This window comes from Carcharhinus amblyrhynchos, chromosome 12, assembly GCF_965287045.1.
Source record: "Carcharhinus amblyrhynchos chromosome 12, sCarAmb.v2.hapA, whole genome shotgun sequence".
In the NCBI taxonomy this organism is placed as follows: domain Eukaryota; kingdom Metazoa; phylum Chordata; class Chondrichthyes; order Carcharhiniformes; family Carcharhinidae; genus Carcharhinus; species Carcharhinus amblyrhynchos.
The window spans coordinates 20408702-20426376 of record NC_137335.1 but is presented as its reverse complement, the minus strand read 5'-3'; the positions used below and the strand labels follow the sequence as shown (position 1 = coordinate 20426376).

At 40.4% G+C, this 17675-nt stretch overlaps 1 protein-coding gene across 12 annotated transcripts in view; it reads right to left on the bottom strand.

Annotated features, from left to right (window-relative positions):
- LOC145350833 (mitogen-activated protein kinase kinase kinase kinase 3) overlaps positions 1-17675 on the bottom strand; it is a 309442-nt gene that overhangs the window by 221374 nt on the left and 70393 nt on the right. For 11 of the 12 annotated variants that reach the window (XM_080200175.1, XM_080200176.1, XM_080200178.1 and 8 more), the window contains exon 2: positions 15162-15219. In XM_080200175.1, the coding sequence (XP_080056301.1) occupies positions 15162-15219 (58 nt within the window). Of the gene's footprint in view, positions 1-15161; positions 15220-17675 lie in introns of those variants that run through there. The other variant, XM_080200187.1, reaches the window with a different exon arrangement.

Sequence of the window (17675 nt, the reverse complement as noted above, 5' to 3'; positions counted from 1 at the left end):
ACCTGAAACGCCAGGTTTCAGTCCAACCGATTCAGTTGGGAGAGACCATGCAGACACTACGACAATGGATGAATGAACACTGCAAGACTATTCTCTCCCTCTTGGGGAACACTTCAGCATCACGGGCATTCGGTCTCTGATCTTCAGGTAAACGTTCTCCAAGGCGACCTTCACGACACATGCACAGCACAGAGTTGCTGAGCAGAGACTGATAACCAAGTTCCGCACACATGAGGACAGCCTCAACCAGGATCTTGGGTTCATGTCACACTATCTATAACCCCCACAACTTGCCTGGACTTGCAAAATCTCATTAACTGTCCTGTCTGGAGTCAATACACATCTCTTTAACCTGTGCTTAATGCTCTCTCCACTCACTGTCTGTACCTTTAATTCCAATCATTATTCTGTAAATTGAGTTTGTGTCTTTATATATGCTGTTTGTGAAAAGAACTCCCACTCACTTGACGAAGGGGCAGCACTCTGAAAGCTAGTGGAGTTTGCTACCAAATAAACCTGTTGGACTTTAACCTGATGTTGTAAGACTTCTTACTGTGTTTACCCCAGTCCAACGCCAGTATCTCCATATCATGACAGCCGTAATTACTCAGGTTATCCCTTCCGTCATTTTTAAACTACTGTACAACATTAGCAATCCTCCAATCCTCTGACACCATGCCTGGAGCCAGTGTCACAATGGTCACAGCCTCCTCTTGTTCTTCTTTGTTTTCCTTAGCAGCCTGGGATACATTTCATCCAGGCCTAGCAACTGATCCACCAAGCACCTAATATTTCCTCCCTCACAACGTTTATCCCAATATTTATGCCAATTTTTTGCGCAGAGCTGATGACACCAGAAATCCTGGCCAGACAGCATGGAGGCTGTGGCGCCGAGCAGAGAGCTCAATAAACAACTTCCACTAATGTCACCCGACCCACTGCACTGCTAGAGCACCCCCACCCCCATGCCCTGTGCTTTCTTATACAAGTTAGATTTTTGATCTCTAATTAGCCCTAATCTTTCCAGAGATGTTGTCTTCCTCTTTTGTCTTTATAAAACATATTTGGGGTTCCCTCGATTTGACGTGGCAACATTATTTTCCGCCCATCTCTTCTCTCTAACTTCCTCCTTAATTTCATTCTTGTACTTCCAACTTCTCTATACTTTTTGCAGTTTTCAGTTCCTGGAATCTGACATGAGATTTATTTTTTCCTTCATGCTAGTCTGTGTGTTCTTTGACAAGTACGGAGTACTTTGTGGAAACATACTTGCTCTGTACCTTTTTTTTCCTTGAATAACTTGCTCTGGTCTGACACTGATTTGCTTCAAGTAGCTGTTTCCAAATCACTTTTTGCAAAAATGCATCACAGGTTAGTAAAATTAGCTTTACCCCAATTTAAAACGCCACCTGAATTATAACCACTACCAAAAAAATGCTCTCCCTCACTGATAACCACTGTCGCTTGGCCAGCTCCAATGACTAAATCAAAGTTCAAAACTGTCCCTTCTCCAGTTGGGCTTTCCACTATTTGTAAAAAAAAGTTCTGAATAGAATACAATTTAAATATTCTGCACCCTCTGTACCTTGATGGATAATGAATTTATCCCAGTTAATACTTTGGTAGTTGAAATTCCATCCGTTTCTGCATTTTTCAGTATTTTGGAAACCTATTTTCTCATCAATCTAACTCTGGTTCTGTAAATGTCTTTAGTATATCCTCAGCAGCATAAGTTCTCTTTTTATATTCCAAATTTCAACCCACATTGCTTCAATTCACTGGTATTCAATCTACAGGTTCATAGGCTGGCAGAAAGACGTGAGTGCAGCATTTCTTATTATGTCTCACCAGGCTTATTTTTATACCATATTATGCTAAAGAACTGACAGCTTAAATCAGGGGTTCCAAAGTGTGGGTTGCCAGTTTCTTCTCCTCTGAGGCTGCAATGTGGAGACTCCAAGGGCTCTGAGTCACTGTGACACGCATGCGCATGATGATCACTTCTTGGTCTTTTGTTTAAGATCAAGTCCAAAATCAGGTGCAATGCATTTTCTTGTCAGCTTTGATTGTTTCTTCAGAAGGAACTCTTTAAAATGCAGCTAATGAAAAGACAACAAAGTTACTCCAACTTATAAATCAAAGAAAGGATTTACTAAAGAAACATCGTTACTCCAAACTTGAGGCCTCGCACTGGGCCACTCCAACCTACCCACAATTCTACAAAGCTCCATTTATATAGTAAGTCAGCTGACTATTACATCACTTTGTAATGGTTCCAATGGTTTACTGGGTCAGCTGACCCTTGCATCTTGTTCCCATTGGTCACATTACATCCAAAACAAAGCTGTCACTGGTTACATTCTAACATGGATCTTGTATGTCTTTCGTGTGAGAACCATGAATTGGATTCAGTTTGAATTGGCAAGGAGATGGATTACAACTTGCCCTGTCCACACTGTGCAAAGCCAAGCAATTTTTTTTTAAAACAGTTATTCAATAACAGCAAGGGAAATAAGGACCAAGATCCCAGCACTGCCTCCATCACAGCTTGCAAAATACTTCTAGAAGAAACCACGATATTCCTCCTCCTCCTGCTCCCCCCCGCCCCCAAAAAACACCCACCCACTTCCCACCCCCTAACCCATCACACTCATGCAATTACTCCTCACTGTTAGTCGAGCAAATATCATTGCTTCATTTGAAATAACTGCTTCTCATCCTTCATTGTAGCTGAGACTGTTTCATTAAGCAATAATGTGATGCTCCTTTCCATCTCCACTCACTGACTGAAAACCTTGCAACCAGAAACAGTCAAGTCCCAGAGGTAACAAAATCATGAATAATGGTTTCGGCAGCATTTAAGCTGCCACGGGAGGAGTCATTACTGAAGATAGGCCCTCCAGGATTCTAAAATATAGCAAGTTACTGCTGTTACAGCTATTGCGCAGACTTTGGCAATGAGTATTTTGTGGACTTTGATTGCGTTGCCTAAAGTGCAGTGTGAAATCCAACTTGTGAAGTGAAATTAGTGACTTGTGCCATATTAAGCCCACGGCAATATTAGTTTCTCCTGTGGTAACAGTCAAACTACCATAATCTATGTGAAGATTACAGAACTGTAGGAAGTCTCACAACACCAGGTTAAAGTCCAACGGGTTCATTTGGTAGTACAAGCCACAACCTTTCAGAGCGCTGCTCCATCAGGTGAGTGGGAGTTCTGTTCACAAACAGAGCATATAAAGACACAAACTCAATTTACAAAATTGTGGTTGGAATACGAGCCTTTACAGATAATCCAGTCTTAAAAAGGTACAGATAATGTGAGTGGAGGGGGATAAGCGCAGGTTAAAGAGATGTGTATTGTCTTCAGCCAGGACAGTTAGGGAGATTTTGCAAGCCCAGGCAAGTCGTGGGGGTTACAGATAGTGTGACATGAACCCAAGATCCTGGTTGAGGCCGTCCTCGTGTGCAAAACTTGCAAGTTCCATGATTTCATTTTGAATCTGTAATAGTAATTATTCTCTAACATAGCGAATGTGATCAATAATTTTTACCCAGAAAGTGGTTACAAAATGGAAATAACTATTTCAGGATAGTTGAGGCAAATAGTATAAGATGCATTTAAGGAAAAGCTAGACCAAACCACAATGAAAAGGAACAGGAGGTTATGCAAATTGAGTTAGAATGAATAACAAAGTGGGAAGAAGTTCACAGCATAAACACTGACATGGACCAGTTTGGCTGAATGCCATTTCTGTGTTATACATTCTCTAGTTCTAGGCAAGATTATAAGATGAGAAGACAGATCTTGAGAAAACTCGAAACCAGGAAGCAATTTAATGAACCAAACAAGATTATGTCAATCCCACTAAAGTGCATGATATAAATGAATACTCCTTAATGGGCAGTACCATTTCAGACTTATTTCATGTCAAAAATTTGCTTCTAGTGTAGCACATGGTGAACAGCTACAACCAAACAGTGACTTGTTCCATAAAGTTTTGAAGAAGCCAAACACCTCTTTGGTCCTTCCTTAACGTGGCTAACTACTTGCCTTTCCTTTCTCATTGTTGAGACGAGCTTTCCATAAACTGGGCCATAAGTTCCCTTCTTTCTTTCCCTGACTCCCCAAAAAGCGCTCTCAGTGCAGTACATCAGAAATAACCACTTCATTTTCTTGACTGGCACAAATAATTTAATTTGGATTTTGTTTTTACAAATTAAACTTGTGCTTCCTACAAAACGTAAGTAATTTATTTGTCATTCATGAGATGTGCAGCTACGAGTTCTCTTTCTTATGTGGAAAATCTGATTTGATCTGTACCTTCATGTACACACTTAAGAATTCCAAACTTTCTATCTTTGATTTTATTAGCGTGTGTGCACAACAGCATTGTGAAGGATCAGTCACAAATGTGCTCAGGCTAGGAATTATATCCTTCATCTCAGTATGATTCAATGTATGACTGCAATAGTACAAAATATGGAAAGGCTAAACTGACTGGTCTTTTCATCCAACTGCATATACACAAGCAGGGTATAAAACAAATTTATGTTGAGGGACAGCTTTGTTGTGAAGTCACAGGAGGGTGAGATGGAACACAATTTGAACTAAATTGTCTAAGTAATACATTGGGTGGATTACTAGTAAGGTACCTACATGAAATTCAGTCGGGTCAAAATTTCCAATAATTTATTGGAATTACAACTGGCACATTCATTTCAGTTATGAGCAGGGAGCTTTTTTTAATGTTGATACCATGTTCTGTACACTTAAAGCCAATGACCACTTTTAGCTGCTCTAAAAGGCAATAGGTGCATTAAAAAACTTGACAGTTATCAATCTCCTCGAGCCTGTAAAGTTGTAAATACAAATAATTTACCATGCTGGCTCCAGCCTTCTCTCTTGAACAGAAGTTACATTACCATGCACAAGAAATCATTATGATCTACAGAATACAAAGTTAAAGTTTATTTAGTAGTCATTAACAAAGATATGAAGGTTAAAGTTTAAATGTTTATTAAAGTGTATTTATTAGTGTCACAAGTAGGCTTACATTAACACTGCAATGAAGTTACCGTGAAAATCCTCTAGTCGCCACACTCCGGCGCCTGTTCGGGTACACTGAGGGAGAATTTAGCATGGCCAATGCACCTAATCAGCATGTCTTTCGGACTGCAGGAGGAAACCAGACTATCCAGAGGAAACCCACACAGACACAGGGAGAGCATGCAAACTCCAAACAGACAGTGACCAAGCCAGAAATCGAACTCAGGAACCTGGTGCTGTGAAGCAGCAAGGGTAACCGCTGTGTGCCACCCCAAAGAGTAGACCCTCAATCTAACTGCAACAGAATAAGATTAAAATCTTGAAAATATTTTTGTGATGAACTTTATTTCATTCGAAAGGTGGAAAGTGACAGATTCAATCTTCACATACAACAGGAAGGAGACAAATCATTTGGTGGGGGGGGGACAACTAATTATTTTCCCCTTGGACTGTGGGGGGAAACCAGAACACCTGGAGGAAACCTGCGCAGACACAATGAGACCACGCAAACTCCACCCAAGGCCAGAATTGAACCTGGGTCCCTGACACTGTGCGGCAGCAGTGCTAACCACTATGCCACTGTGCCACCCCTAAACAATATGGTAGTCAAGATTGGCAGCATTCAATTTCTCCATTCACAGCAACAAGACCAGAGGATCCCAGCTGCAGGCAAGGTCAGAAAATTCCATAGCTCAAAAATCCCATAACTCAAGAGAATACAAGAACTTTCATCCCCAAGATACCATGCCTTAAGAGGACATTGGTGGCCATGGACTTTCATCAGATTGGTCCATGATTACACCTGGCAGAATACTACAGCGGTTTGCCAATGTCTTCTGCAAATGGCTGATCTGATAACCAACCCATTAAGCTACATTAAAAATGCAACTCTGTGGCCATCAAGTCCTGAAATGGGACTTCAATCCAGAGATTCTGGTCCAGAGATACTAACACTGCACTACAAGTCCCATAGGAATTTTATAGGCTAAAATTTGTTTTTACCCTCTAAATCCAACATCTTTAAGAGGACATAAAATTGTTTACAGCATCAGAATAAAGACTCATTCTCAAATTCCACCAGTCTCAATTGGGTTTGGTTGAAAGGGTGACATCTGAAAACCTTCTCATACTATCAATTAAGAGAAAACACTGGTAAGCATGTTTGGGTATTGCACTCTTCTGCCAAAACTGCTCCATTATTCCAAGATCATTCTGGAAAGCAAAGATAACCCCAGCTTGTTTTCTCTATGCAAATCACCTTCTTAAATTCCCCTCCCGAATCTGCTCTAGTTTCATCTCCACAAACGCAAAAAAAAACTCATGGCTTTCTTTGTCACTAAGATCGAGACCATCCAATCAGCTATCACCTCTCTCTCTTCCATTAGTCAACTGTTCAAACTAAAACTCCCTCTGAACTAGCCCTGAACTCAGACCTTTCTAGTTTTGTCTCCTATTGCCCTTTGTGGCCTAAGCTCATCCTGTTCACAAGACCCACTTGCTGCTCTTTCAACCTCATTTCCATTAAACTGATCACCCAACTTTCTGTCCTGATCTCTATATTTAGTAGATGTTGTTAATGGTCCTCTTTAATTTTTGTTCCTCTCTCCGTTAAATCTACCATCATTGCCCCCTCAAAAAACAAATCTTAATTCCACCATCACTATCACCCTGTCTCCAACTTCCCTTCTGTAAAACCTTTGGACATTTTGTCACCTCCCAAAACTCAACATTTAAATACCTTCCATTAGTTTTCTATCCCTCCTACGGTTATGAAATAATTCTTTTGAAAAATCACAAAAAACATCCTCCACAAGTGTGACAAAAATAAACCAACTCTCCTCACTCTTTTCAATCTGTCTGCAGCCTTAGACACGCAATCACACCGTTCTGCTCCAATACCTCTCCACTGTTATCCAGCTGAATAAGACTGCTCTTGCACTAGTTTTCTGGTTAAATGCCACCACCATCACCACAATCAATCCTTGGGCCCCCTCCCATTTTCAATTTACATGCTGCCCTTCAGTGATATCTGAAAGCACAGCATTATATTTTGCATGCACGCTGACTACACCCAGCTCTACTTGCCACCTCTCGAGCTAAATTATTTCTAGATAAGCAAATATGTCCTCCAATTAATTACTGGAAGACTAAAGCCAACATTTGCAATCTCTGCTCAAAACACTGTTCCCTAGCTACCAACTCCGATTCTCTCTGACAACATACTGCTTGCAACCCTGAGGCAAGCTTTCAACCACATATTCACACCATCAAGACATCTATTTCCACCTTTACAACATCACCTGACTTTATCCATCTCAACTCACTTGCTGCTGAAATTCTCATCAGGTAGTCACCTTCTTCAATTGGAAGATAGATCAGGAAAGTGAGGGAAAGACAAGGGAAGTGTTCCTAAAACTTGTATTGATATTGCACCCTTAACCTAGTAAAATGTCCCAAGAGCACAAGCAATCAAAATTTGCCACCCAGCAACAAGAGGAAATATGTCAGATCACCAGAAGCTTGGTCAAAGAAATACATTAAGAATTGTGTTAAGCGAGAAAAGAAAAAAACAGGGGTTTTGAGAAGGAGCTTAGAGCCTGGGAACCAAAGACACAGTAGCTGACTGTGGAACTATTAAAAATCAGAAATGTGTAAGAGCTCAGAATTGGAGAAACACAGATCTCAAAAACTTGGAGCTGGAGGGTTTGCAGAAATTTACAGGGGCGAGACCATAGAACATAGAACATTACAGCGCAGAACAGGCCCTTCGGCCCACGATGTTGCGCCGACCAGTTAAAAAACAATGACCCACTAACCTAAACCAATCCCTTTTCGTCCATAAACCTATCCACGGATCTCTTAAACGCCCCCAAACTAGGCGCATTTACAACCGCAGCAGGCAGGGCATTCCAATCCCTCACCACCCTCTGGGTAAAGAACCTACCCCTGACATCCGTCCTATAACTACCCCCCCTTAATTTAAAGCCATGCCCCCTCGTGCTAGCTTTCTCCATCCAAGGAAAAAGGCTATCACTGTCCACCCTATCTAAACCTCTAATCATCTTATATGTTTCAATAAGATCCCCTCTTAGCCGCCTTCTTTCCAGCGAAAACAACCCCAAATCCCTCAGTCTCTCCTCATAGGACCTCCCCTCCATACCAGGCAACATCCTGGTAAACCTCCTCTGCACCCTCTCCAAAGCCTCCACATCCTTCCTGTAATGTGAGGACCAGAACTGCACACAGTACTCCAAGTGCGGCCGCACCAGAGTTGTGTACAGTTGCAACATGACGCTGCGACTCCTAAATTCAATCCCCCTACCAATAAACGCCAAGACACCGTATGCCTTCTTAACAACCCTATCTACTTGATTCCCAACTTTCAGGGATCTATGTACACATACACCTAGATCCCTCTGTTCATCCACACTATTCAAAGTCCTCCCGTTAGCCCTATACTCAACACATCTGTTATTCCTACCAAAGTGAATTACCTCACACTTCTCCGCATTAAACTCCATTACCTCACACTTCTCCGCATTAAACTCCAAGAAGGGAAGACCATTAAAGACCATGAAGGGAGTTGAAAATAAAGGTGAGAATTTTAAATGAGACATTGCTGGACCAAGAGCAAAGATAGTTCGACCAGTGCACAGGTAATGGGCAAAAGGGTTTTGAAGCAAGTTCAGATATGGGCAGTAGAGTTTTAGATAAGCTTCAAGTTTATGAAGGTTGGAAGATAGGAAGCCAGCCAGGAGAGAACCAGTCTAGAGGCAACAAAGTATGAATGAGGCTGTCAGCGCAAATGAGCTAAGGCAACGACAGAGTTGGGATATATTACGGAAGTGGAAGTAATCAGTCTTGGTGAAGTAGCAAACATGGTCAGAAGTTGAGTTAGATGTCAAATATGCCATAAAGGTTGTCAATGGTCACGTTCAACCTCAAGCAAATCGCCAGGGAGAAGGATGGTGTCACTGACTATGGAAAATAATGTGATGAGGGCATAAGTAATATTTCCAATATTTCATTTGAGGAAATTTCTGCTTATCCAACACTGCATTTTTAAAATTTATTCTTTTATGTGATATGGGCATCACTGGCAAAGCCAGCAGTTGCTGCCCATTCTTAATTGCCCTTGACTGAGTGGCTTGCTAGGCCATTGCAGAAGAGTCAACCATACGGCAATGACTCTGCAGTCATATGCAAGGCCATCAGGTAGGGATGACAGCTATCCTTCCCTGACAGACATTAGTGAATCTAATGGGTTTTTAACAACTGACAATATGGTCACTTTCACTGAGCTTTTAATTCCAGATTTTATTAATCAAAATCTAATTTTACCAGCTGCCATTTGCACCCATGTCCCCAAAGCATTAGCCTGAGCATTTGCAGAGACATTATCACGACACCACCTATTGCCCCAATATAATCAGACAAAAAGCCTGACAAATTAAGAGAATTTGGAGACATTGAGGGAGATGGTGGTGGTCAACTGTGCCAAAGGCTCTAGGCAGATTGAGAAGGATAAGAGGTACAGTTTATGATATCCTGTGCAGCTGTAACTGTCATTTGTGACTTAGATAATGGCCATTTCCAAACTGTGGCAAGGGTGAAAACACAATTCACCGAATTACAGAAAAGAAAGCCATTCAGTCCATCAAATCTGCACCTGCTCTCTGAATTATCATTGTGATTCCCTTTTCTCCATAACACTGCACATTGTTTGAATAGAAACAATCATCTAACACCCTCGAATGCTTTGACTGATCCGGCCATACTTCCATGCAATGCATTCCACATCCAAATCACTGTGTGTGAAAAAGGTTTTTGTCATTCCATATTTGTTTCTTTTGCAAACCACTTCAAATCTGCACCCTCTCGTTCTCGATCCTTATACAAGTGGGGACAGTTTTTCCCTATCTATTCTGTCCAGGTCCTTCACATTTTTGAACGTGTGTACCAAATTTCCTCTTAGTCTCTCCAAGGTGAACAGTCCTGAGTTCTCCAATTTATCTTCATTTAGTTTCTCATCCCTGGAACCATTTCTGTAAATCTCTTGTGCAATATTTCAAATGCATTCACCATCCTTCTTAAAATATGGTGCCCAGAACTATACACAGTACTCTAGCTGAAGTCTACCTAGTATCTTAAACGGTTCAGCATAACCTCCTTGTTCCTGTACTCTAAGCCCGTAAAGTGTAATATACTGCATGCTTTATTACCTTCTCTATCTATCCTGCCACCTTCGATGACTTATGCACGTATGGACCCAGGTCTCTAGCACACATGATTAAAGGGAATAAAAGGACAAAAGAAGATTTATGGTGCCTATTCCTCAGCAAACAACAGTTTATGTACTTTAGGAAGGTGAAGTATTCCTTTGCATTCAGAGCTCCAACACATAATTCGCACCTCTTTGCAAAAAGATGGTATACATTTGGATTCCATCTGGTCATTCAGATCAAGTTCAGCAAAAGACTGAACTTTTATTCACATAAATTTATAAATAAATGTTAGTCAAAAACATCCATCAACTTGTCAATAACCCTCCTCTTAGTGAGATCTAGGTGCCAACCAGCCATCATGTTTAATTGTCAGCTGTTTGACATTTACATTGCAAGTGCTAGGACTGGCAGCAGTGGTTGGAGAAAAGGCAGGGAAGGGTGTTCCTCAAATGAGTTTCTTCCACTGGGGACCACTATCTGCATATCAATCCTTTGATCTCTGGAAAATGTGGTTCCAAAACAACAAGAGATCTTATGTTTATTTTTTCACCCATTCAATGCTGCCTCAAATATTTCAGGTAGACCTCTATACTGAATTGGATCGTCAAATCTTGATGAAATGAGATCTATTACCTAAAAAATTAGCTGTGTCATATTCATGGAGACAAAATCTCACCTGTTTCGAAAATGAACTGTGACAGTGTTGGAAATGTGATGTGATCATCAATTTGTTTCAATGATGTTCAAGGGTGTCTGTGAACTTCAGTCCACCAACAAAGCTGACTGTCTTATTGTCTTCTGCATTTGTTAGTGGAGCTCGTCATTTTTGCCACGGTTAAAAACACAAACCAAATTCTTAGATTAAATGAATTTTGAGTGAATAACCACTATACTGCAGCAATGTTAATTTGAGTACCAGGTTTTCTGTTTTTACAAACACTCCCCTTCCCTGTCCAGTTTATTTTCTTCAGTCAGTCTTTAGCTGACATACAAGTTTCTATTGGATAGTCAACAATTTTTTTTTATTTGATTAGCCTTAGGGAAACAGCCTTTGACAAGCCATGGATATTTCCCTTGCCCTCTGGCAAGTCACCCCAGTCCCAGGCAAGGGTCCTATGCTCAAATTTACGAGTCATGGCCAACTGCGTAATTTCCAGTTGTGTTGACAGAAGAGTTAGAATCGAGGGATAACAGCTGTCCATAAGCAAAAGAGCTGAGGGAAGAGGACTCACGTTTCCTTTAAGCACGAGGAAGATAACAGGGAGTATTCTTTTTTCTAATCATATTGAACATTGAAATTGAAAATGGGAGGTTCTATAAGGATGTGGAGGATCATGAGTTGTGAGCAGAGGACCAACCCTTAGGCAGGTCACCACAACACATCTTTCCAATGTTGGTAAATCATGTGGAAGTTTTCCCATTGATCCACTTTAATTTTCACCAATGTCATTCATAGACTGAACTAAATCAATGATTTCAATATTAATAGTCATTTGGTAGCACATAACACTTTGCCGAAAAGATATTTTGTCAAAGCTTTTGCACAATCACATCTAATGTTGGACACCATGTTTTGAGTTTTTCAATCACAGGCTGGATGCCTGTTGCAAACAGCGGAAAGGACATGCCACTTGATACAATTCACCAGTTTTTGGGACATGCAGTCTACATACCGAGCATCATACAAAAGCTATTTTCAGCAATACTCTATTTTAACATTACCATGCCAAATCCCAGTGTGGTTTTAGAACTGGAAGGCTAACAATTGACAAGATCTAGCAGCTGTAGGAGAAATGCCATGAACAAAGGAGGCTACCATACATTGCCTACAATCCCACCAAAACATCTGACCATGTGAGCAAAGGCAGTCTTACTTAAACTGAAGAAAATCAACTGTGCTCCAAAGCTGCTCAGGGTGATTTCCTCTTTCCATGAGAAGGTGACAGGGAAGGTTAGCAATAAGGAACTACATCAGAACCCTTTGAAATCTACAGTGAAGTCAAACAAGGTTGCATTCTAGCCCCAACAGTTATTATATGCTTCTCTTTGCTACTGGCATATGCCTTCAATTCATTCTCAAGAGTTCCAACTAATATACCATAATAGACAAAGCTGTTCAGCTTCACGCAGTGAGATCAAAGACAAAATTACACCAGGTTCTCAGAGTCATTCTAAGCACTCACATTCTGTACCAAGAAACACCTCCAACAGACTCTTTCCCACTTGGCTTGACATTCAGCATAGGAAAGACAAATATCATGGTCCAGGGTGTTCCCATACCACCAAACAGCATTGACAATATAACACTCGAGGTTGTTGATAGCTTCACATATGCAGGCTCACAATCCTCAGCAATTCCTCATCTGATGCTGAGCTCAACACACATATTTCAAAGGCTGCACCTATTATGCCCCAGCTGAGTAAAAGTGGGTAGAACAAAGCAAAGTGAAGTGATCAAGAACACCAAATTACTAATCTGCCAAACCTGCGACCCCCTCCACAGTAGGCAGACCTTGACACCATATTAAGCAGGAGAAAAGGCTGAATAGCTGCCACCTTCATTGGCTCAGACATATCCTTGTCAACACTTGGCTGGACTAGGTCACCAACTCAGGAGTTTTGAAGCATTTTAACTCCATCAGTATAAGCTTAATGCTAAGTCAATGGCATCTGTGCTGTATCATGACCTGCTGGGCATCCATACCTCTGCCATAATGGCACATTCAATTGAGATATAAAAATGACAGACATCAACGCAGACAACTGAGAGGCAGATGCCACTGATCATAACCTCAAGAGGCTGACTGTTTAGAGGTGCAGTGGAAGAGACAAGATGAAACAAAAAGCTCATCTGGCCAAAAAGAGCACCAGAGAAAACAGAAGAGAGTGAACCCTGCACCTTCTCAAGCCACTAGCTTCCTCTTCATCAAAGGCAGCATGTGAGAGGGAGGTTCCTGAATTATAACAGCTGATGTTTAACACAAACAATAAAAGCACAAACCACTGTCTCATAAGAAGGAAGGCTATCAAAGGCTTGATTTACCTTTCTATTTTCACTAGTTTTGGAAGAGTTTTCACTTTGGGTCCATTGGAAACTTGAGCAAAAATGCACTTGAAATTGCACTAGTTAGCTTACACTTCAAAGTTTCTCCCAAAATACATTTTTACAATCTCTAACTTAAAATCTTTTATGAACCAGCACATTTGTACAGTGTGATAGGAGTAATTATCACCTTCTTCTATTCAGAACTACTTTAACCTGATAAAGTTTTATTAATACAGTTAAAAATGACAAACCAAAAAATAAACATTTTTAGTAGTCATAAGTAACCTGAAGTAAAATTATTGCAAAATACTAAACAATTAATACATTTATTGCCTACTCTGTTTCTTAGTAAATTAAGTATTTTTTGATATGAATCAACTTTAAAAAACGCATGAAAAGAACTGCAATTTATAGGTGCCTTCCCAAACCAGCACAATCTCTCAAGTTTGACCTGCGGACATGCTTATTTTGACACAGGCTCTGACTCAGATCAATTCATAGAATCAAAAATCCCTACAATGCAGAAGAGGCCATTCAGCCCATCGAGCTTGCACTGACTTTCTGGCAGTGTTTCTTATCCAGGCTCTTTCCCCCACCCTATTATGTAACACTACACCTTTCACATGGTTAATCCATCTAACTTATAAGGCAATTTAGCATGGCCAATCTTAGTTAACTTGCACATCTTTGGACTGCGGGAGGAAACCGAAGCACCTAGAGGAAACCCACAGAACAGGGGAAAATCTGTAAACTTCACTCCGATGGTCACCCAAGGTTGGAATTGAACCTGGGCCCTCGAAGCTGTGAGGAATCAGTGCTAGCTACTGTGCAACCATGTCGCTGAATTGAAGCAGCAATGATCATGAAACACAATTTAAACAGTTTGGAGAGTGATGGCTTGTTTTAAAATTCCCTGATCTTTTGCATTATTGATTTAGCTCAGATTCTATGTTTCTAGATCGTACTGTTATAGTTAGCAGAAGTCATTTGTTTTTAAATTAATTGCTTATCTTTTATTTTGTCAGTTTCATATGAATTTTCCACGGGTTTAACACTCACTGCATGAAAATGCTAGGTGACATTTTTTCTAACCTTGGTTGCGAGTCAATTTATTTACATGTGTTATATTTCTGGCCTTGTTGAACATTTAAATCTTTCCCCTACTCCATTCAAGATAATTCTGATACTTTAGCTCGATAAAATTGAAAGGAGAAATCCTTAGAATGACAATTGAACACATGGCCTATTAAACTCATTCCTTCCAACAGGCAGCATACAACAATCACCATTCAACTCCTCAGGGTGGTAAGAAACTACTGTAATAAACGGTCAGAGTAAAATTCAGACTGATCCACAAAAGCAAATGCTGCAATTTGCAGTACAGGCTATCTGACAATATTCTACTGGTATTTTCCATAGCCCCAGGTAACCACCAGAATCACAATTTAAACGGATTATCCATATCTATAATTACCCTTAAATATTTCAATTCCTGTTCTTGACCACTGATGTGCAGTGTGACACTGCAATGAAATTTCTCAAATACGACTCACCCATGACTAGGATATCTGAAGAATTGTGTTATTTGGAAGATTGAAGAAATTAAGAATATTTATGTAAAATTTGCATTTCGTAATGGTGTTTATAAATTATATAACATTTATCTCAAGTTCATTACATTTAAAGAACTAAGCAAAAAACGTTTGCTGAAAAACATTTAAATACCATGATGTGTGCACTCCTGTAATGTTCAAAGCTAACATAAATATAATACATTCAATCACAAGGAACAATTTAAAGGATAGCTTTATTATCTAAACTGAGACTGATGATTACTTACCAGGTTCCAGCTTGATAACTTTAATGGCTGCCATCTCTCCAGTATTGACATTCCGAGCCTAAAGCAGGGAACAGAAAACAACTTTTGAACATTCATATTCACAACCCAAAAAATAAATCCTTAACAGTTACAACATAATGCTGGGCTTTCTGAATTTGGAACATTTTTCTTGAAGCGAAAGTGCGAAGTCAAGTGTCAGTAACAAAAGTAAAATGGGGTAGCCAATGCACCAATTTTTCACCTCATGCAAATTGCTCATCTGAATGCTCATTTCCTTTTCACACTAAGGATGTGACATTCAATTCCAGGACAAGAGTTCAGAAAGATGTCCTACCATTTCTTGAGTTAGTCTTTTCCACACATCAGCCCCAACATATTTACATGCTAACCTGAGAAAAGATTCACTCACCTCAAGGTCAGATGCTGTCACTATGGAAGATGAGGTTATGAATCCTTATCTGTTGTAAACTTTATATTCGAGGTGATAGGATTCTTACAGTCAGGTAATATATAGCATAGTTCAATTTTCAGTTTAAAGCTTCCTCTACATTGCCCCAAAGATGTGCCTCAGTAGCAAAAAGTCAAACAAGTACCTTGATAACACTAGCCTTCCTGTGGAAAGGCCAATTTAATAGCAACTGGAGACCAAAGGACTGTGGTTCAATGTCCGTCAGAACATAGGTTTCGACTACCCACACAAGCGCAATTATGAGAATCCAATTCAATTTGTCTACTTATTCCTTCTGATATTATTTTACTGTGAAAATCCAGAGTTAAAATTAAACTTAGACATCATTGATATAAGACAAAGTCATTGAGTCATCTTCAAGTAAACAAGAACAAGCGCTCATGTGATCATTCTGACTCAGTCTTTGTCAATGATAATATTGCTCATGTTTCAGCATTTAAAAGGATCTGGCAGTTAGAGAGAACTTTCTTTGTATGACTACTGGATGGTAGAATTACTAATACAACAACTGCATCATAAATGCAGTTGGTAGTTGAAATTACCTTCCAAAACAAAAGATGAATGCCTTAAATTGCGTCCAAGAGTTAAAAATAGTTTTGAGGCATCCACAGTCAGAATCAAGATAACTCACGTTAACATCCTACCCAGGTCCTATTCCTGCAATCTCTAATGTTTACCCTGCTAATTCCCCTAATACTAGGATTAATTTAGCATGGCCAATCAAGCAAACCCGCACATCTTTGAACTGTGGGAAGAAACCCACACAGACACAGGGAGAATGTGCAAAGTCCACACAGACAGGAACCCAAGGGCGGAATTGACCCTGGGTCCGTGGCACTGTTTCTCAGTCACAAACTGCAACACCTATTGCACTTGTATATCATCTTTTCCATTTCCCAAATTATTAATCCTACAATCTCACAGCAAGATTGTCAATTAAAACTGAATTGGGTACCATTTTGTCAATGCTCACTAAAAAAAAACTAGATTCTGAGAAAGAAAAAAAGTAGATTCAGACCGTCCAAATGAATTTCACATTGTACCCTTACATCTAGCAAACAAACAAAGCTTTTAATTCATCAAATTGCATTGGATTTGAATCTGATCGAAAAGGTAAGAAAGCACTTTCAACCCACTCAGCTGCCAATTCCATAAGGCAGGTGTTCCCAAACCATGGGACATGACCCCTGATGGGATCAAAGAAAAAGCATTCGGGATTGCGGGCTGCCTCTGAGGCAACAATAGAGAAGGCACTATTGTGAGACAGCTGTGGATTCATTGAATTGATGACGGCAACAACAAAAGTCAATTCTGAACCCAATGTGCTCTTTAACCTCAGGAAGCACTTTTAGCAACGAGTGGGACTTTTGCGCACCAACCCTGTGCAGGCAAAGACAGGCAAGCATAACTCACAGGAAATACCAGGAAGTCATGCAGCTGAACGACAAAAGCAAGTAGCAGCTTCAAACTATTGTGTTTCTGTCATAGAGGCTCCTTACCTCCGTTTTACAGTCATTGGAAATGAGACCAAGAGGGCCAATGGAGCAGGGCTGGTTACTGTGCTAGTGTTTGGGGTATGGCGGTTGGGGAGAGGGGGAGGGGATCATGTGATGTAAGCATGGGAGCGGGTGTATTTTCATGAGCTCTTGTGCTACTCAGATCTTTTAACCTATTTTTTATCCTGATGCAAAACTCAATTATTCAATCCTGATGTTGATAATCAGTGCTATTTTCCTGGAAGATGCTGCTGAATTTTGGTCAATAGAAGCAAAGTTAAGTCAAGAAAATCCTTGTCTGATTGAGGGGAGACCCAATTCACAGTGGCAGTTTGGTTGGCAAGCAGGCCTACACTTCAGTGATACTACTGGCATCGAGATAAAGGTTGCAAAGAGAAGTTGTAGGCGACACTCTTGGCTCCCCAGTATAGATATTTGATGCTCATGTAGATTTTTATTTATTCATTTGTGGGACACGTGCGTTGCTGGCTGGCCAGCATTTATTGGCTATTCCACTGCCAGGATTTCGACACAGCGACTGAAGAAACG